At 38.1% G+C, this 23,058-nt stretch overlaps 1 protein-coding gene and 1 non-coding gene across 2 annotated transcripts in view; one reads left to right on the top strand and one right to left on the bottom strand.

The window, feature by feature from the left end:
• LOC107193700 (LIM/homeobox protein Lhx3) overlaps positions 1-3,098 on the bottom strand; it is a 70,376-nt gene extending 67,278 nt beyond the window's left edge. Inside the window, exon 1 of the mRNA XM_015583193.1 lies at positions 2,828-3,098. Coding sequence (XP_015438679.1) covers positions 2,828-3,098 — 271 coding nt within the window. The remainder of the gene's footprint in view (positions 1-2,827) is intronic.
• Positions 3,099-16,419: 13,321 nt separating this feature from the next.
• On the top strand, positions 16,420-16,493 carry Trnat-agu. The gene has a single exon. It is a non-coding gene; the product is annotated as a tRNA-Thr (tRNA).
• Positions 16,494-23,058: the final 6,565 nt, after the last annotated feature.

The following is a 23,058-nucleotide window of genomic DNA, read 5'->3' as shown; positions in this document are numbered from 1 at the left end:
GCAAGGATTATGACTTCAAAAACAATAAACTTAGAAATCATGCAATTTGCCAAGAATTTGAAGTAGCTAACAGCAAATATTAAAGGATTGAAAATTGAAATCTGTAGTTGTAATGGTGAAACAGCGGAATTTCTGAATGATGGCGGTTCAGAATCGAGGAAATCTTCGACCTTGCTCCACTCACTCAAATCGACCGCTTAAATATTTTATACCGAATCTTGCTCCGCGAAACAAGCGCACAAGAAACGAGAAAAGAAATGCGTAGGCGATTGGGTACTGAATGTTACAAACAAATCACTACAACCACCAATACTTTTCTTCAACTATATCGACGTTAGAAATCTTCGAAAAAAAATTATGTATGAAAGGAACAAAAAATGCTCGGTCTATTGAGTTGAGTTACGAATTTTATGCATATATAGCATACCTAATCAATTCCCGTTCACCGCAATATATTTATTTTACTTTGCCAACGCAACTTCGACAATTTTGAGTTATATTCATAGTATATCTTGAAAGTTCATGTCTTTCAAATTATCGAGTGTTTACACCTAATATTTTACATATATTATGGGCAATCTATCTACTATCATCTTACTAAACCCTATTAAAAGCGAAGGCGGACAGTTTCGACCTTCCCTTGTGAATACTGCCTTCTTCCGAAAACAAATTTTCAGAATTCACGAAACTGGAATCGTAAACCAGAATACAAACGCCAATTATTTTAGTGATTTCTGTCGAGTGTCTATGTCAAGTGATAAGACTCTCGCCAGCATGTTGCATTCCAGACGATTGTGACGATCGCAATGTATGCCACTGAATGAAAGATTAAATCGCTTATTTACACGAATTTACACGTGCAGATATCGACGGCGTTAAAAAGTAGTAAATTTCACTCCGGAAATAATCAAATTAATAGTAGGTATATTTTAAAGTTCTCAGGGTTCTAATCTATATTACGTAGATAAAAAGCGTCACGTTTTGCTGATAAATAAAAGGCCAGTAATAAATCATCTTTTTCTGCAACTACCTATAACGTATACCTATAATTGGCCATTCTCTGAATAATACATTTGAAACTCATTGAAGTAAATAATTTTTAGATGTATGTATTATTCTTAACGATCATTAAAATTCATTACGTTGATACAGCTCAAGAAAAAATGGACAATCCGAGATCGACATACAATTAAGTAGCTAAGCAATGGCCCAAATGTGACAATCGAAGCAGTCTCGAGGCGGACGTTAATCTTATCGATCATTCGGATCAAGAGTTCTTATCGAGAACCTGCCACCGTTCGCGTAATGTGGCACAAAAATTTCAACCTGACCTGATATTATCACGAAAACACGCGATAGCGACGAAATCATCGAAACTAGTGCTTTCTGGTTTCCCAGAGAGATGCCTCTATGAATCTACAAAGGTGATTGCAACGTGTCCCTTTCGACGACTATGTAAAATCGATGATTCCCCACTGAATCCGTCTTTCCTCGATTAATATTCTCGTTAGGTAATAGGTCCCGTTATCTTAAAGATTCATGACAATGAGTGAAGACATGAAATCGATACTAATCATCTTTTTCTAATTTCTACTAGGACATTTACTAAGCTGTGAATTTTTTTTCGACTAAATTCTTCACTGTCGCGACCAGACTAAATTTGATAATCGACAAATTTATAACAACTATGCAGAAATTCTTAGGGAATAAGATAATTCTTCCATATATATTTTTTTACTACACTGTGTGGCATAACTAATGAAACCACCCTAAAATTTGCAATCCTTATGTATTGTGGTTAAAATAAAAATGAACCAAGTATGCTATGTCTGAAAACGTGTTGAGAAATAATGTTTCTCCAGAAAAGCATAGATTATATTCTTTAGAAAAAAAGTGGTACGTTTTTATTTTAACTACATATGTAAGAATTGAAAATATTTGGATGATTTTATAATTATGCCACGCAGTGTATGATGAACTATTAATAGTTATACGTATTACTATTAGTCTACTGAAATTCAAATTGTTACAGTACTTGTAAAATTCACAATCAGTTTTCTACAAACTGACAGTCGAAAATGAGACTAACAGGTACGAAATTAAGAGAAGGTTGCATGCTTTAGATATAGGTACATTGCTATCCTAAAACGAATGTTAACTTAGAATATTGTAATGAACTCAATATTTATATGATAAAACATTATGACTAGGTTGTAGTACAGTGTTCGTCGATTATTAAAAGGATTAAACATAAACAGATTCAACCTTTATTTACTAGTAAACATTGCTCCCACGAGAAGAAACAATAACTCAAATAATCTAACAGACTTATCCACCAGGATATAGCACACGAATTAAAAAAGTTATGCGTTCGCAAAATGTATCCACGCACCCTCATATAATATCTCCCAACCACCTCCCTCTAAAAACCCAACACTCTCTAAAAACAATACATTTCAAAGTCACCAGAAAATCTACCATACAAGGACCATTGAAAACAATCGGAGACATGTTTTGCGAAACCGTCCTTAACTCGTCCATCTCCTAACCCCACTCGCTCCACCACCACAAAACAATTTCTTCTATACCGTCCCAAGCTACGCATACCAACTAAAACATTATCCAAAATTCCTCAAACACCACATAGCCTCCCTTCTCCGATCCATCAAACCGTATCGATATCATTCCATTCCACCGAAGAATCGAAGGATCGCCCCCCTTCCCCTCCACTTGACCAGCCAGCAAAACCGCGTCTCTTCGATGGATCCCGAAGGGTGGCGAGGGGGGGAGGGATAAGGACAGACAAAAACAAACCAAGAATCCTTACCTTCCAGCTTCTTGTTCCTCACTAACAGGGCCCGAATGACGTCCTGGTTGGGCGCAGCCTCCGCCAGGTCGGCGGCGTCCTGATGCGAGGGCGGCAGAGATGGTCCAAGCGGCGGCATGGTGCTCGTCGGTGGTCGCGGCATCATCACCGGCGCCGTGCCCAACGGCGGCAACGGCAGCCCCCCAGGTGTATGGTGTAGCGGATTATGGGGTGGCGGGACGGCACTGGTGAGTGTCGGCAGGGTCGCGACCGGCTGCACCGCCGCCGACATTGACAGATCGACGCCACCCAACAGTACCGGACGACACCCCCCTGAACCGGGCCCGCTGCTCACCGCCGGGAGGATTCCGCCACCCCCCGGCAGTGGTGCGTACGGCAAGTACAGCTCCAGTATAAAAGCTGGTGACAACAACCGCGGGAAAACCGACCGACCCGGTGTGTCTTTGTTATCAACAGAGGAGGATCTATCCTTCAGTAGGGTCCTCTAACTTTGCTTCGAATGCTCCTTGACAACTGGTAAACGAAATCGAAGCTCGTGGATATATGATAAGAAAATTTTTGGATGCTACATGAAATCGCTTATTGTTAGGGGATTCTAGTGACAGGTCACAGTCCACTGGATATTCTTTCACGAAAACACAGAACTATCACTTCACACCTTCAGAGTCACTGTCTTTTCCGTCTCCCTCTGGACAGACCAGAAACACATATATAATCCTGATCCAGTTCAATGGAATAAGGTCGTCAATGAATTGTCCACTGACGATTAGACGTACCGAATCGCCGGTGGCCGTCCACCGACTGACACCAACAGTTCCACACTGTTCAACACACTTTGTAGAGTTTGTATTTCATCACTCGATCGATGAATTTGAGATGGATCATTCTCACGGATACCGAAACCGCACTGTCCTATCTCTTGGTTCGTTTCGGGTACTTTTGGGCTCCGTTTGACTGTTTTAATATCATCGGAATGAAGGAACCGGTCGGCTTACGGCTACTTATCGATCGATCGTCCAAAGTTCCGTACGTAATCTCGTCGCGAAGTAGATCGCCGATCGCGATCGGTCCTCGAACAAGCTCTTATTTCGGTCACCTTCCGACGACTTTATCGAATTCGAAGACAAGAGTGTGGCCGGCTTGTCAGTCGACGGAGCGCGGCGTATCGCGTGCAAGGGAAGCGCCAACGTCTCCACGCGCCGTGGTTCACTGAGCGCGGCCGGGGCGTACGCTTACGAATGTTTACGAGCGCCGCTAGTAGCAACCGGGGGGTTGAATGGCTTGTTTGTAAATACTCCCGGCGTTCGCGGCAAAGGAAAGCCCACGGTTTACCGTCGGTGAACGTGAAAACTCCGGCTACGCGCGTGTGTTTACGCGGCCTCGTCGATGATCAATGAATCCCAACGTCTTCGTAGACGCGTCCTATGATTCATTGAATCATAATAATCCTTTCGGTATCCTTGCAACGGCGGAATTGTCGATTCATCGATGAACTTTTCACTGACACGAAGTTATATTGATGAAATATATATAGTTTCTCAGTTTTTCTCTTTTATGATGAAAAAGAAAAAAAGAAATATAAGTGTCACAAGGAACGCGATAGTTGAATCGCTCAGCGAAACAGGAAAACTGTCACATCAAAGAGAAGACGAACCGTCACAGCGACAGACGACCGGCATCACTGAAATTCTCCGGCGGAATTTTTGCTCGCCAGGTCGCATCGAGGCGAATCGACAGGTGGAGTTCGCGAATCGGACTGAATTCTAGCTTGCTCGATGCCTCCCGGCAAGATCCGAGCGGGCCTGAAGCCAGCCACGCACTCGTTCGCCCCGCTAGCGCTGGTAAGCTCCAAAGCGACGGTCCACCGTCTTATCGGGCAGTTCACGAGTCTCGGATTATCTCGACCATAACCTTGGCTATGTTGCCCCGATCGCGACGATATTTTTTCGTAAAATCATACACACGATTCGCGCGACGTCTCTTCTCCCGTTTTATCGACTGTTTCTCGGTTTCGTCCTCCACCTCGGTCGGGATTATCTCCCGTTGCCCTGGCACCCTCTACTAGGCAGGTCTCTCATGCTTCAGTTACAATCGTTTCGCAATCCATCATTACAAAGTGCATCCAAGAATCTCCACGGTTGCATGATTCACCAGAAACGATTCCTTAAACGTTTCTCGAAACAAGAAACACCGATAACGCTTCTACTTTTTTCCCCAATACTTCTTCCACGAAGGTTCCTTTCAATTTCTAATCGTGGTATTCAGAGTCAAGGAATACATTAAGCAAGTCGGCAGCGAAATTACGATTCACGATCCTCGAACGCCCCTGATGGCGAGTGCCCTTTCTTACACTCCTCGCGTTCCGATCCTAATACGAATTTCAAACTGTCCCAGTCGAAACAACGAGCCTCGCGACGGGCGGATCCGACGAGCGCGGACGGATCGACCGGCGAAGATCACCGATAGGAGCGGAGAGAGGCTTTTGTTGGGTCTATCCTCTAATCTTCCTCGCGGCGCGTCTATCTCCGCTCGTTCCCCCTTTCGATCGGGCAATAGGGGGGCGACCAGGCGCGGTTTTTACACGCGCGTTGATGGAAATCGACGGGCCGGGCCCGATGTAAATTCTGGATGCCGATACAGAGAAAAACCCAATGAATCACGTAGCGGCGATACCTTCGGTCGAGCCGGGGTCCGAGCGTCGCTTGGCCGCTTGGGGCCCTCCTTTTCGTCGTCCGACGATTCGACCCGAATACACGCCGACCGGTAAGAAACGTCGAATTCCACCGCTCTTGAATCGAGATTTTCGTCCTGCCACGGTCTCCTTCTCTCTTTTTCTCTCTGGCATCGGTGCAACAAACCCGTCCGGGCCTCGTCATCGGCCGACGTTCGCGTCCATTCAGCCGACGATTATCCCTCGCGTCACTGTCGATGACTTTCTTCCCGTCCAACTTTCCTCATGAACCCCTTTAAATTCCTCGCTTGCGACTGATCTTCGACGTGAGATTACGAATGAATTAATCTGCCGTTCTTTTTATGCTCTCTTAGCACGGAAAACAGACGTAGAATCACAGCGTACTCTCATACGCCTTTATTATTTCCTCTGGTCCTGTACACACACTCTTGTTGATCGTTGAACGATCGAATATACGCGATCACGGACACGTTATAAAATCCCGTTTACCGTGCATTTGCAATGGTGAAAACGGTTGACAGTCACTTGGAACATCCCGTGGATCGTCGATGACGTGTGACGTACGGAATCGCGAAATGTCGAAGGTCAGACGAGTAATGTGTTCGCCGCGGAGGTCTAACCGATAACTTGCGAACGAGAAAAGGGGGACACTGGCCGCGGGATCTCGGGAATGTGCGATTTGATTAGCGGGTACCGCGGCACTATGGAGCCGGCCTCGCAGGGTACCCGGCTTCAGCGACGAGGATCAGAGATCCGGAGGGACCTGGAGGGACTTGGAGGGACGCATAGAAAGGTGGAGGTGGCTCTGAACGTTCTGTGATACCGTGTGTGCGTCGCCCTGTCGGAGGAGAGGCTTCCACCCTACCATCGGCGGCCACCACCGAACCGTCTCGGACCAGCTCGTGCCCAAACGGGAGGGGAGGGAGGAAACACTCTGGTGGGGCATCGATGTTGGCACGCCTGCGCCGCGCAACCTGTCTCCCTCGTGCACGAAAAACCGCGCGGGGGACACATCGGCTTGGCTCCGTGTTATAAGATTTTTGGAGTGATTTGCGGCGTACGCGTCGGCGAATCGAACAAAACATCGAACGTGAAAAAGCTGGGAAAATTGTTTATCTGTACATACACGGTGTATATGCATACATTCTTTTGTAAAACAAATTTTTGTAAAACATAACTGTAATATATAGAGTAAGCAATCAGTCTGGGGCTTATTTTTTGTTATTCATTCTTTGTAGTCGCATCAACCTCTAATATCAGGGATATTTGCGGTTATAATTGCATTTAAATTACGATACTATAATTGGGCTCCGTGTTATAAGATTTTTGGAGTGATTTGCGGCGTACGCGCCGGCGAATCGAACGGAACATCGAACGTTTTTAACATAATTCAATATAATACCCTACATATTCCATACTAAAAGCTGATAGTACAAATTCTGATTGTTATTACATTTTCTTTGCGATTTTAATTATTACCTAGAAATAAAATTATTAGGTTACAAAGACTAACAAAACTACCCTATTTTACACGTGTAATTCTTTAACCGTGTTACAGCAAAATATAAAATGCCATAATCGACTATAAGTGATATAAATCATCATCGACGAATAAATCTAATTAATAAAAATGAATTTTCACACAAGTCTCCGTATCCGCATAAAACACCCTTAAACTCATCGCTTCCCCAAGTACCGCATAACTAAAAGTTCGCAGGATACCATCTGTCAGTCAAGTGCGAACAAAAAACAAAATCAAATAATCTTAACACGAACGTATACCTTACATCAGAATTTAATATTCAAATTCTTCGCGTACTCCTCGTATCTCCAGAAGCTCTACCCCTCCCACATCCAATTGAAGATGTTCCCGTTAATGAAGTGTGCTGCAACAAGAGCCTTGAATAAGTAACGAGAATCCCGTTTCGGTTCTTTCGTGAATACCGCGCCGTTTCCGCTCGGCGGGACGGAAAATCTTCGGGGCGAGTTCCCTTTCGAAAGTGAAAGAAACAAATGAGAGGCAAGAAAGTCGCGATGAGAAAGGAAACCTCGGCGACTCTCGACGGATGTTGAAGGTTGCGGAACGAGGGGTTAGGGGGTGGGGGAGAAGGGAAGAGAGAAGGAGAATAGTATCGTGCTAATCAAGACCGATGGTCAATAATGGCGGCCACGGGTTGGTCGGACCCAAGTCCAACCTACCCCCCTTTCGAGCGTCGGGTGTGTACGGGGGTGGTTTAAGCCGGCACTTCGACCCTCTGGAGTCGACAGGGGTTGATTCTGGCTGGAGCTCTCGAGAGCGAGACATATTTTTATTGTACCTAGGTGAATCACTGCTACGGTGCCTCTCTCTTTCTTTGTGTTATCCACTCACGCCCTCCCCACCCCTGGACCAAACTTACTACCATTACAGCTAGCGATGGGACGAAAGTTATTTGAAACGCTCGAATGTTCTACGACTTGAATGCAATACGTACGGTGAGGAACGAAAGTGTTCGTCTATTTCGTATATGTTATGAGTAGACAGTGGTGGTATTATTAACTTTTGTTCCCTTAGATTTTTTACTACTGATGACTATAGACACGTATGATGTATGAATATAGGTTAATATTGTAATATAGTATATTATTGTAGTATGTAATTAATATTAAAATATAGTTGTCATTTCGATAAATGTTGTCGTACGATTGTATATAGACAAACTTAATCTAAATTATGGGCTCTATTTTAGGCCGAGCAGATGAAGGATGTTTTGAAGATAATGTTAATAAAAGACATTGTGACGAATGAGTTGACAGTGGTTTATAATCGTTCGAGGATAAATTGATTTTTTGCAATATAGAAGCTCTTAGAAAACAATTTTAAGTAGTTGATGAAGTTATTTGTAAGTAATGGAAAAAGTCTAAAAAATTACAAGATACGTGGTATATTGTTAGCAATACTTGAAGATAAGTTAGTTTAATATGAAAGTGAACATATCTATAATCAAGTGACCACAATTTTGTTTTCTTTAAATTTTCATTTTATTATCTTAGTATGAAGCGACTGGAAATTACTGATTTCATTTAACGAAGTTATTATACCATAATGCTCCCCTTCGTATTTCAAATACCTTATGTTAAAAAGGTGTAAAGGTAAGGTAGATAAAGCTTTATTATGTTCCTGAAAGGTAGAATATTTTAAGAGGGGTTGTGTCTTTCTCAATTAAATTTTTAATCTTGCCCTTTCTTTACTGTTGGACAGAATAGAAAATTCGAATTAGAGTTTAATTACAAATTTTGTTTACGTCTAATCAGGTAAAATATCTTTTAATTAACTCTAGAACACTAACATAGGGAATCTAGTGCCTCAAAGGAAGATAAATAATGTACTGCAAGTTTTTTCATGTATACTTCTCTTTTCGTATTTTCACTTCAAAAATATCATTAGATTCAGTAAATGTGTACTCAGTGAAAAAAATTGAAATACTATTTTTACTACATGGGGTACAGTGTGCCCCATGGTCACAGACCACTCTATAGGTCTCCATCATTCTTCTCAGTGGAATGTTCTTACCTTGCTGATTAGATATTAAGAATACACAAAACAGAGATTCCGAATAACATAAAATATAAATGAACATTGCATATATTCTGCCTGTATCAAATAATGTAAACTGACTTAGAAATTGAATATACATGACTGGTAGTAAACGTGTTAACATTATGTCACAAAAAATTAATATTAACATTACAGTGTTAAATATAATTCTGCTACTTAAAATTTCGCGTGCAAAACGTCGTCACCATTTTCTGCAACCCCCCACTGTTTCACGACCCGGTGACTTGGACAATGAACACCGAACAGCACTCAAAACGTTAAGACGCAGGATTTGCTTGAAAACCAACCGGAGGGTACATTGAATACCCATCGCTAGCACGCGCGCGCGCGCGTTCGCGTAACGACTTACATGCACATGTTCCTGAATAGACACATATCCAGAGGGTAGCGTCGACCCGTCGGATCATCCGTTGGATGCACTCAACGAAATTAAACCTACGTTCCTCGACCTCGGACCCGCCACCGTCGCAGTCACGTCCAGCCGTGATATCGGCAACGTTAGCTTTTACCACGTTTTGCGCGCGCCCACTTGAAAGTTATTCGCGCGAAATTCGCCGGCCACGAATCTTACGAAAGAAGACCACCTGCTCTCCGCGAAGCTGTTCTCCAGAATTAACCTAAATCTTATCCGGCTTTGGGTCTGTCCTTAAGACGACTGGATCTTTTGTTGAAAGGCTGATACTCTTCTTCTTGCCGCGAAGAGTGCCAGAGAGGCAAACGAGGTGCCTCAAACACAACAGAAGAGCAGATGGAAGAGCTTCAGGTCTGATGGAAGAAGCCAATTCGAACCGAATAGAATATCAGTAAAATTTGTTACTTCAGTGTCTTAGAAATCTGTTCTTACATGAAAGTCTTGTAAAAGTGAAATTAACGAAACTAGTGGATATTTTTTTTTTAGAGATGATGATTAATTTTTCAAATTCCTGTTAATCTGATTTTGTTCAATTTCTTCTTTCATGTTTTCACGCGTTTCTATTATATTCACAGTTATTTTTCTTTCCTATCATTGAGTACCCTTTGACGCTCGGACCCTTAAATCGTTACTTCAAAATTATGAGACTGATATGTATATATTGTATCTTGTTATTTTGAAGTCAAAAATATGGATATTAAGCAGACCTATATTTTTTATGTCTTTTTTTATTTATTTTTGGTGGAAATACTTGAAATTCTCAAGCGGAAACGTTGAGGTCTACTTCACATCAATGAAACTACCGATTCTTGTTGACAAAAGTTAGATATTATAGATATTAATCCGTGACAGAATTTAGCACAGATTTAAAATGAGTGCTGCACCCTTGCAACACTGGGAGATAAAGGGTTAAATATATACTTTTGAATGTTCTTCATACTTGGAAATCAAACATAAAAATGTATTGTGCATTTAGCTGTGGAGTAACAACATCGAATTTATGAACATTCTTCTTGGTTGGTAAATTGGAAGTATTTTTTAGTAGATTGTACTTCGTAGTAAACTTCAAGATGGTGTACATGTGGTCGGAGACCTCATAAATAAAGTAGTTTAATAACTTGAAAGCAGAGATAACTCATTTCCGCTTTGCACATTAAATTGATATTTTGGATAATATAAAACACAAGATGTTTCATATACGTTTATGTAAAGAATATTGTATGTTCACATTTATTGAAATCAAAACTGTACTGAAAATATTATAAAAATTTAGAACTTAACAGTAGAGAAAAGATGTAAGGACGACAAGTCAATTGCCTGAAAAGTGTTAACTCTGTTTCATTTCATTCCCAATGACACAAAACCATGTCCTTTATCCCTATTTCTACGCTAAATCCAAGAATCATTAAAAGCAAGTTCTCAACGATTCAATTTTTTTCCACTTTGTCAACCAGACGTTCAGCGCCCAGACGAAAGAATCGCAAGATTTCCAGTTCACTCTCATACTCCAATGTCCGCAATCATACTTCTTTTTTAACGCTAACATCGTCTAACCCTTCGTTAAATAATACTTCAACCGCCGAGAAGAAAGTCGTTCCGTCCTTCAAGTCCTTCAACACTAATACAACAGAAAGTAGCGGCCCGCAGAATGGAAATTGGGTTATGAGTACGAAAGTACGACCAGCGAGGGTCCTCGAACAGCTCGAAAGTATCGAAGCGTCTCGTTGGAAAAAAGAGGTTTTTTCAGATCGCCGCTCCGCCATCGGAAGTTCCTTCTTTTTTCTCCCGTCCGCCCCTCTCTCTCTCTCTGTCGCTCTCGTCGTTTCTCTCTTCCCGCCGAACCAACCGGGGAAAATGCTTCGCGAGCTCCAGGCTTGGAAAAATGTAGAGCACGTTGACGTTGGAGCAAGAGAGCAGACGAGAGGATATCGAACCGGCAAGTCCAGAGGCGGAGTTGCCGCACCAGGTTACCATGGAAACGTGACACTCTCTTTCGGGCTTTTCGAGCTTTTCGAGCTGTTCGAGCTTTTCGAGCTTACTATGCTTCGCTGTCTCTCTCCCCTCGGTTTTGCACTCTCGCCGAGCATCGGGCACCATGGATCGCCGTAGGATCGGTCTCGCCCTTCCCTCTCCCCCCTCCCCACCCCCTCAGAGAACGATATTCCTCGTTATTTTCCTCAAACCAAAGGGAAAAATTATTTGATTACCCCGAAAACTGATATTGCGGCCCGGCCAGTTTCCGATTCAAAGGTTTTATTCCGCCACGGTATCGTTCCTCTTTCGTGGCGGCCAATACTAGCTTTGCTTTTTGAGCTGTACACCTCCGATGGTAGCTCGGCTCGGGCGCGTTGAATAAATGACTGCCGGACTTGACTGCCATGTAAAGAGATAAATCCAATTGCCTAGCGTGAAGAATGTTACGTGAGTAAATTTCTTAGCAGCCGACGGACGTGCACTCAACAAGTCCTTTTTCATAGGCTTGTGATAAATAAAGCTTAGGAAGAGACGTTTCCATAGTTACTGAACACATTTTTTTCTGAATAGAGGATGGAATATGTACAAAGTTCTGTAGAACGTGGTACCTACGTTATATTTACTGTTGGTTAATTCGTTAATTATTCATATATTGAGGTAATTGTCTGTCATGAGCCACATTTTGTATGTAATATTGTGATTGGACAAAACTACGGTATATACAGTGGAATTGCACAAATTCATGTCACAGACATACAAGACGGAACACCTAGGGATCAAAGATCTCAATGTATACCGATTAAAGGTTTAAAAAATTGAGTCATATTAATTCAGGTTCGAAAGGCTTTACCTAGACTTAAGAAATCCTCTTTGGACTAACCCAAGACTAAGAGTCCAGAAGTGATCCAATCCAGGATGGAGAGAACTGAATTGAAATAACGTAGGACTTAAATACGTGAATCGAACCGATTCTGTACCTAGGGAATTAAATCAGATTAATCTAAGGCCCAAATACCTGAATTGCGGAGCACAAATAAGATCAGTCCCAGACAGAATAAGTTTATTCTGACCAATCCAAGACAAAAAGAAAACCTATTTGGGCTAACTCAAGACTAAGAGTCCAGAATTGATCCAATCCAACTTTTAATTTCATGATTGGCTGAAACTGTATTCCAGTTAATCGGAACGGGCGTTAATATTAAAATACTTCATTCTTATTACGACGAAATATTATCCATCTTCATAATTATGTCATGCTTAAATCCTGTCCGAAGAATGTGGCATTAACAATTAATCACCGAAACTGTCTCTCCATTTCACATTCTTGAATTCAAGTAGAAACTATCCTTCTGAAACAATTCATATTATAATAAATTACCTAGGCTTTTACTTAATTGAAAATATAAGTACGAAAGTAATTTCACTTACAACTGCCTACATAATGAAAAGTCAAATAGATTTCTTCTTTCGAATAGAATTAAATACACGATATGATCTCTAGCATATTTATTACATACACGAAAGAAGGCAAAAAAGTGGCGCTTGGTAGAAATGAAAAATCTTGTGTAATAAATACAAAAAAAATTGAATTTGTTTATAAATAATGAAGGGAACGTATCAACGATCAAATGAAAATTTTATTCGACATCCTAACAATATCAGGCGTTTTCAAAAGGAACATACAAAAGTACCGTTCACATTCAGAATGTCGTACGTATCTCCGGTACCAGTACACGGCCAGAATGTACTTTCATCGGGCACACATCTTGTTCTGTCCTTTCCAATGTACTTCGTAGCTGCTGGCTCCAGCATGTGCTCTTCCGCGTGTGAAATGTCCCCACGATTTGCTCTCCGCTCTTTCGCCCTTTCTCTTTCTTTCATACACCACCCACCTACGTGCGATGCTCCGAACGGCACCGTCGTTTATGTAAGTTAAAACAGCGTTTCTCAAAGTTTCTCATCCCGACATTGTGGGTAATGGAAAAGCGTACCGTTTCTAATGAAATTTCGTGGATTCTGACAATGAGAAAATATTCTATTACAATGATAGTAAGAATATTAACAGACTTTTACTGTACATGGAAGAAATTCGTCATACTGTCACGACTGAGGAATGAATGATAAGTATATTATCATTAACTGTTTAGTTGCAATGTTGCGAGAAATTTCATTTATTCCCTTCCCATCTTCAGTAAGTAATATGTTGAAATAAAAATATATGTAAATTAAATAAATTAACACAATATATCATAATACTCAAAGTTTTAAGGAAATTAATATACAACTCGAATAATCGCGAATACCTATTCATAGTTTTAGTAAATCTAGTATTAAATAATTTACATAATTAAAAGAAAAAGGATTCTAAATTACATTTTTCTATATTATTTTTAATAGAATTGGACATTCGTCTCTGTTGTGTAGTTCGCTTCACTATAACACTTCATTTTCTAGACCTACATATATATATAAACCTAGTTTAGTCGTATAATCATGAAAAATGAATTTGAAAAGTTGTACTAACGATACCGACTACTTTAACAGAACAGAATCTTTCCACTATATTTATCTGATGATTCTTTTGATTTCGTTATATGACAAAGCTTCGCTCTTACTATTATTATCAATTAATAATTAGGTTTTTGTTTCTCTTCGTTCACTATTAGCGAAACATTTTCCACGCTCACTGCATGACACAATTTTGATTACACTTGTTTAGTCTCTCCAACGAAGGAATTTTTGCAAGCGATATTACTATCAGTTGCCACGATAGGTACATCCACTATTGACTTTAGAGACAGAATATACGTTTGAGAGCCACTGGTTTGAAACACATCCGCACACCTATCTGTCTCTACGTGATCGTCCGCGAGTATTCGTAAAGTGAGCGAGAAAGAGCATGAATGACATATGCGGAACGTAGCCACCTCTATATTTTACTTGAAGCTATTCGCGAGAATTTACGAGGAGCCCCCGATACTCTTTTCTCTCTGTCTTCTCGCCTCCCTCGTCCGCCCTTTTATCCATACATCTATCTCTTCACCATCTTCCTCGATTCTCTTAGCTTTCGCGAGCCACCCTTCCCAACGACCTACGCCAGGACAAGGTTCCATAAGATCTAACTTCCTTTAGCAGGGTGTCGTCCTCCTCCATTTTGGTCTCTTTTACTAGACGTGTCGAAAAGTTGCATGCTTCTTTGATACATACGAAATTGTCAATTTTTCAACAACTGAAAAATAAAAAATTATTTAATATTAAATGGTAATACTTGAGCACTTTTAAACGAAATCAAATTGAGCCACTGCAGATAGTTTTGTTATCTTGTTAAAAATTGAAATGAAGGAACTGAGTATCTATTTTCTGTAGCAATTTGAAAGTTGTAATAAAAAATCTTGCATTGGTTGAGATATTGTTTAAGTAAAAGATCTGATCATTCTAAGGGTGTTTTATAACATAAAAAGATGTTTAACGACTTTTTTATCGTTTTACATTATGGACTGGGTATCACATTACATTAATTTTGTATTTAATTAAACAAGGAAAAATTGACAGGATTTGAACATTGATGGTTCAGTAAACAAAAAGGGCGAAAACGTGCTTCGGATAGCAGCGAAAGAAGTGAATAATTTAAAACGGATCGTTCGAACCAACGGGTCCTATTAAATTAGCTCTGAGGAGAATCCGATTTAACGCGAGGGAAAGCTTTGAGGCAGATTCTACAGTGGTGTTTTCAATATTAACCACCGAATTAATGAGGAATTATTAAACATCGGCCAATCTAATTTCACGGATTATTAATCGTTAACGAAGTAAACGAGAGAACCCGACGAAAAGGAAATATCCTATTGCCTCGAGTCACGTCTTTAATCTGTTTCCTCGGCTTAATTATAAGAAAATCTTGCGATAGAAGGAACACTGATTATATGATCCCGTTATGTATTCACAAAGGAGGCAATCGCATTTGCAGAAAGTATTATTAGGTTATGCACCTGTATATTATTCTGTGAATGATTGGAAACGTTACGTCCATTTTATGATAGTTGTATATTTTTCATGCAATATATGAAATTAGTAATTATAAACATTATTCTCATATAGGTGAACAAATAGATGTTTCGCGGTACAAATACAATATTAAATCGAAACCACGAATTCTTGAAATTTAGATTATTATTTATTTCGGCTTAAATAATAAGATTACTAAGCAAAGTCTATTTTTCATTATTATTATTCGATGCAGGTTCGATCTGTGTCATTAATTTTCATTTGTCCATTTTATTTACTTGTATTCAAAACTTTCTCATTTCAATAGGGCAGTTAATTTAATCTTGAAATCAAAACTACAGATACGACTGAAATGTAAAGTGTATTACTCTTTAGAAATAGAATTCATTCCATATCGTTCAAATGACAATTAGAATGTAAGTATGTAACATGAAACACATAAAGTACAAAATTATACATGTCAAACATACTTAATCATTCAATTTTAATAAACTTCTCTCTATCAAGATTCTTAGTACTATTGGTAATAAAGTTTCATTCTCCTGATTATAAATAGCTTTATTTGGTAAGATTAGATGATCAATTGTTTAATATGGTATAATAGTTCTATAGAATCTAATATTTATTATATTTGTGATTATTATTACTAAAATCATGCAATAGAAAAATTACTTGCCTTTGTTTTAACATTGATTGAAACTGTGCGAGTATGTAAATAGACTTACTGAAGGGTGGTTAAAATAGTCTTAAATATGCTTGTGTTTTTTGTTTCATTCAATGTATTAACGTCTATACATATAATTAAACAATGCCTGAGTCATCAGTAATATGTTTCCATTGTTAACTACATTTCAGTTCATCAATAATGTATTGCTAAATTGAAGTATTGTAATATCGGAGTGGTTTTTAACGGCGCTGTGGCTTAGTTGGTTAAAGCACCTGTCTAGTAAACAGGAGATCGAGGGTTCGAATCCCTCCAGTGCCTGCTTTCCCACTGGGAAAAGCATCGAACAATTGCTTTTTTCATTCAGTTTTATTTTTATAATAAATGTATCAAATCTAAGAATTCACAGGAATGTCAGTTTTCCTATCATTGAAATTATAATCAAGAATAAAATATAACTGAATGCATAGATGCATAGATAAATATTTGCAAGAGTCAAAAACACTGCCTGTCTATTAAAGATCCGTATTTTAATGAACAATGAAAATAAAATATTAGATAATATTAATAACGATACTAACTCTTTTCGTTTGTGAAATTGAAAGAACGTCAAGTATAGTACTATAAACCGTAATTTCATGTAATATGTTCATCACACACATAAAAAAAAATTTTATAAATTAATTCTGTGTAAAATCGATTGATATAAATTGCAGACATAATTATATACGAATACACGTATGTAAATGATTAATAAAGTATGTTGATGTACTTTCAAATACAACACGTGCTTTTCTCTACGATTACAGAAAATTGTCTAATTAACCTTTAATCTATCATTCATAAAAGAAAAAAAAAATTTTCGGAAATTTTAATTGTCTGCCACATTTGAAATCAGATATTGTACGTATGATAAGAGCCGTATAGTATCCATAATACGAACAAAATAAAAATTATATTAAACAATCCAACTATTGACAATTTTCTCTAAAACTATAATATAAACTAAACTATATATTCCAAAGAAACGTTGCCCTGTTTAAAAATGTAATCAATGAAAGTCCAATGACAATGGCGAAAAAATTTAACAAGTGTTCGTCAAAAAACACTGAAAACTTCTTAATTGTTCAAACAGTAATTTCGACGTACCTAACGCGAGTGCCACGAAGTCTCGCACGGAACTTTGAGCAAGTTTTATCAGCCGTTATCTTTTATCTCGGTGCTTCGCCAACTTTTTAAACCTCTGCCGGCGGGTCAGCATTTTTAACCCGCAAGACGTAAATGCAGGAATGGCGGCTAGGAATTCATTTGCTCCCTACGCGAAAATACAGTAAGCTCCGATTCCGTGTAATTTACAAGTTCCATTTACATTCAGTCTTCATATTCATATCTGGTCCACACGTAGTTTTCGAAATTGTTGAAACTCGACATTTTTTTAGAAAAATTATTATAACTTAAAAAAAGACTATTCACAATTTCTAAGATATAATAAGATTCTGTTTACAATGTTATTTATAGACCATTTACGTTCATGCAGATGTACACTTTTAAAGATTAATTTACAATGATCATTTTACAAAATGATGTGCTTCTTTAATTTTACTAAAACATTGTCTTTATCACGTATTACATATTCGAGAATGCCACAAATGTACAGGGTATATTTATTAAGACGTTCCGAAATGTTACAAAATGAAAACTTTCGTGTCGTGTGATTTTAGAAAAATAAGAAGAACGGATATTAAGTACGTCCGATAACGGGACAAGTTATGTACTCGCAGTAACATGAACAAACCAATTAGCTGGTTAAGCGGCCAAACCCCCATGAAATTCAATTGTCTTCACCCCATGCGTCTCCCTGCTAACCACCCTTATATTTTCATCCTTCTCCTCGAGCACTCAAGAGCGCCCGTGCGCTCGGAACTCTAACGGCCGTGCAGGCTTGCTATTAGGGTGTCAATTAAATTAGATCACCGGCCGACTTGGGGTGACTTAACTGATAGAATGTCACATATATACCCGTATACGTTCCTCCTCGGAAAAAATGGGTTAGCGTGAAGGAGCGATGTATCGATTGATCTCGAACAATAGAACGAATGCTCGTCCGGATTGACTTCTTCCAAGACTTTTATATTCGAAAATTTATAATTTTTTGTTTCGTCTACAGTATTATACATTTGGATTTTTATGTCTTGAACTAGATATTTATTTCTTCTGTTACTGATTTCATACCGTTTATTAGGGAAACTATAATCGTATTACATTGTAGAATCGTTTTGTATGTTTTGTATGCTCAATTATATTATATTAATAAGTAACAAATGCATCAGATTTAAAGTCTAATTATGATATTATTATCGTATCAATTATACTTTTCCAATTTGTTTTTGTTCGTTTGTAATATTACATTAATTTCTATAACTGTAAACTACGATGCCATTACTAGATTTATGACGAAATTTGCAGTTGCTCCTTCTCCCTTGATAATACTCAAATCAGTCTGTGATTACTTCTACTAGTTATTCGTTAATTTTTACGCGTGTTCGTAATTCTTTTAGGAATCAGTGCCAGAATTATTTCCTAACATTAAATTCGCTTAATATTGTTACCTAAATTTGCAGCTGATTCTTATTTTGTAATTTCTGTCGAGTGATTCTGAAAGATGTTTGAAGTATTCTCAAGATTGCTTCAAAAAATTGCATTTCAGTTTCAATTTCCATTTTTTTCAAAACAATCAATTGTCCGATGATTAATAGACAGGAATGTATGTTTAAACTGTTACTGTTGTAAAAGGTTCCAGAAGTATTTATGCAAAATATTATTGCTTAAGTAACTATTACTTAAACAATTGATATAAATTTTATTTCCTGAAAAAATATATGTAAAAAAAATAGAGTAATTATTCTATGTCGTAATAGTTATACTTGCTTGTAACTTGTTGATAACAGCTCAATTGCACTTTCTTTTGTTAAAAGCATTGAGGCTATTGTAAAATTGAACGACGATTGATCCTATTTGTGTAATATCGAGATTCAGCAATTCAGAAACAACGGGTCTGCAAACTTTTATATCGTACATTCCTTTTTGCCCCCGTGGAAACTTTTCTCCTTCGTGTTACCTTCGGTCAGCAGAATTCTAAATTGGTTTCCATCTTGGATTCCCTCTGAACAAAGAGACTCTCGCAGACCGTACGGAAACGAGATGAAATTAAATTAGCGTTGTGTGCACACGAGAATTCTTTTGATGAAACTGTAATTTCTCATTGCCATCGGTGCTTTATCAAATCGCTTATACTCAATAAATATTTCTCAAGTTTTGTATATTAAATACAATGGATTGCAAAAATAATGCACTACTAGCGTAAATCACTGTCGTTTGTAACGTCAGTACTTTTTTTTAGTAAAAACAATATTTTAATGCGAACAAATCTCTTAAAACTTTCCCAGCGCCTTTAATTTCACCTTATTCTAAATAGAAATTTTATTTATTAATTTTAGAAATTAAAAATTATTTTTTTAAACTGTGTTGCAATGAAATTCCAATATTTTGCAAACATCTACAAATGGATTAACATTAACAGATATTGTACATATGTAACTAATTAATTAATCTGTTATCGGATGAAATAAATTTTTGTTTACTTCGATTTTTTCAAAATGAACAACGGAAATTGAAAATTAACATAGTTAATCCATATTAAAGTTAAAAGTACCAATCATAGTTTTCATTAATATAAACTTTGATTAATACATTTCCGATTAAGATACACTCAATTGAGAAATTATGTACAGTTTGTTTAAAAAAATATTGTTATCAGTGAAAAGAACACACAGAAGCAATGAATTCATATTTTTCGATGTCCTCATGATCTTATTATAAATTATAATCCCTTATGCACATATTGAACTAGTTTTTTTATGATATTTGGTGTCTGTATTTGTCTGCCACTTCCATAGTTAATAATATCTTTTTAAATAAACTATGTATAATTTCTCAGATAAATGCATCCACACGTTAAAACGATGACAACTGGCTAGTGTCATAACGTTCATCAGTGGCCGGCTGTTTCTGTCAAAAATTAACAAAATATCATTTTTGCTATGTATATAAAAAATTCAATAACTTCGAATATCTGAAAAATAGCAGTTGATACTCATATGACGCCATAGGTCGTCATAGTGTTCATCAAATGTTCTCACTAGTATAAATTATAGCCGTCAATCCCGAAATTAACAATACTCGAATATGTAAGATATGTCATACCTATAGAGTGGGCGGACACTTCTACGAACAACTATATGTATTTCGTTCAGGTAACACACGTCACAAAGTCACATTTCGACTCGCTAAACCGTCGTGACGGGACCGAACAAGGTGGGGACGTTAGTGCACGTAATAGTAAGTTATATTCTACAAATCACTCGACTGTTTATGAATAATTTAAACGTTCGGCCCCCAGATATTGGGCAGGGTGAGACTGACAATCCTCCGAGGACAAAACGCAGAAACCCCACGGGGACGAAGACCCTTTGTTACCGCCTTGTTGGTGGTTGAAGCTAGGCTCCTGTTCTTTGAACCCGTCGCACGTGGTAAGCCACTGTTTGCATTGGTCTTCCATGTTGTACCCGCGTTTCCCCGACCATGTAGGGGTTGCCAATTTACAAATAAATGCGCGGACGAATATTAAGTTATCGACGCACGAGGCCGCACATTTTATTCAAACCGTAACGATAATAATATTTGACACTTTTCATGTTTGCAGTGTTTCTATAATTTGCTGTTCGACAAAAATTTGATCATACAATCGATTTGCAAAAGAGTTCATTTAAATTTGGAACAGTGGATTACTTTTTGGTACACCGAATAACAATGAACCAATAGATAAAATATCATGGAAGAATTCATGTAGTTAAAAATTAAACATTCAATAGTAAGAATATTACAAAAATAGCACAGGACAGTAGCAATGGAGCTTATTACAATTGATACCATTACAGTCTTACGATATCATTACAATATTACCCTACATATTCAGCTCTTATCAAAATCATCATTGCTTAGCAATAATATCATCGTTTGTACATTTAATTACACTAATAATTCTATTTAAAATCCGAAATCAAAACACCTTTAACCTTCATGACTAAATACGAAGTGACTAAACCCTGAAATGGCCAAATTCCGAATTATTGCACGACTACAATTACACGAGTCGATGCTCTTTTTTTGACCCATCGTTGAATGAGTTAGTCTACTAGATCGATCTACAGTGATTCACGCGATTGATCACGAACGACTGGGCTAGCTGTAGGGAGGATCCCTGAGCCCTGTGAATTGAAAGCATTTTATTCAACACGGGGCCGATCATTGCTGACGATAATGGCGGATTAGCGCGGACCCATCTGTCATTTGACTTGCGCAGAATCGCGTATCGGTGGCGAAGATACCTAATACATTATCGGGAATGATGTTAAAGTGGCTTGATCCTGGATCGAGTTAATCGCTTGTCATAAAAATTTCTCAACTTGGTAATGCGAAGTCGTTGAAAATCATCCGTATCGTTAAAATCTGGACTTTTAATAATAAGAGCCTTTTTAGACAACACATTATGCAGCTGGGATTCATATTCAAAACGTACTCACATATCCTACTGTATTGTTTGAATGGTAAGTAATTACTACTAGGTGAAAAAGATATGAAAAAATGGTACTAAACGAGTACATATCAAAAAAGAGGCTTTTATGTTTTCCTACTTATTTCAGACTCCACTTGTCGTTGAGGTTTATACCTATCGTTTGAATACTGTTACTTGCTGATAATGATTCAACTTGATAATCTAAAATTAGGAATACTTGTTGAAATTGCTCGTGTTAATTATTAACATCGTCGAAGTGTACGAAATATTTTAAGTGGGGCTGTAAATCACAGCTTAACATGTGGCTTAAAAGGCAATACTAAAGATAACAAGACGTTAGACGTCAATCTTTATGAAATCAGAAAGAACGATTTTTAGAGAGACAAAATTGAATAAGGTAAATTGGATATTCTATGCAAAATCACTTATAATATTAATAGAATTAAAGAACAGATCTTTTAAGACATTTTCATTGTGTTAAAGATACAAATTCAACTTTCTAAAACTTGATAAGACATAAGATCAAGTTTTTTTATAAACGTGATTTATGTCTTTTTGTTTGATGGTCATGCATAAGAAATCAAAAGTATAACGCTTGAATTGGTCCTTACAGTATTCTCTACACAGGCGACGTTGGACGTACCAGTGATGCCATTTTTTAGCACTATTGGTAACTATTTACAAAGAGAAATTGCACTTAGATTATATACCACAGTATTCTCATTGGCACGTAGAATATTTTTCGATGAAGAAAAAGACAAAATTTTTCAATTTTTACATTCATAGTATTTTCTACAAGGACTTCTTAATTATTTAAAAAAAAAATCTGCGGTTTCCAATGCTTTGTGTATTGTTATATATCTTTCAAGAATATTCTGTTCTTTGCAACTATAACTTGTACAGACAATAACGTTCACTGATATTCTGTTTATCCATCTCACTTTCAAAGCAGGGACGAATAGGCGGCGGCAATATACGGGAGGGTGCGCGAGCGTATATACGGCAAACGGGTCAAATGGGAAGACTTATGCGGGATATACATTTCATTTGGCGATCGGCCAATTGGCTTGATCATCCGGAGCACTGCGGCCATTCCACGGATTTCGTCGAATACTTCGACCAGCTTACGGATTTAACGTTTACTGTCGGAGCAGGTGGTTCTCACATGGAACATTCGTCTAGTGCGGTTAGAAGTCCTATGAATTGATCAACCACCCTATAATTCTTACAGGGGTGCGCCCTGATAGCGAC

The sequence above is a fragment of the Dufourea novaeangliae genome, unplaced genomic scaffold (genome assembly GCF_001272555.1).
Source record: "Dufourea novaeangliae isolate 0120121106 unplaced genomic scaffold, ASM127255v1 scaffold25, whole genome shotgun sequence".
Classification (NCBI taxonomy): domain Eukaryota; kingdom Metazoa; phylum Arthropoda; class Insecta; order Hymenoptera; family Halictidae; genus Dufourea; species Dufourea novaeangliae.
This window is presented reverse-complemented; position numbering and strand designations above follow the sequence as displayed.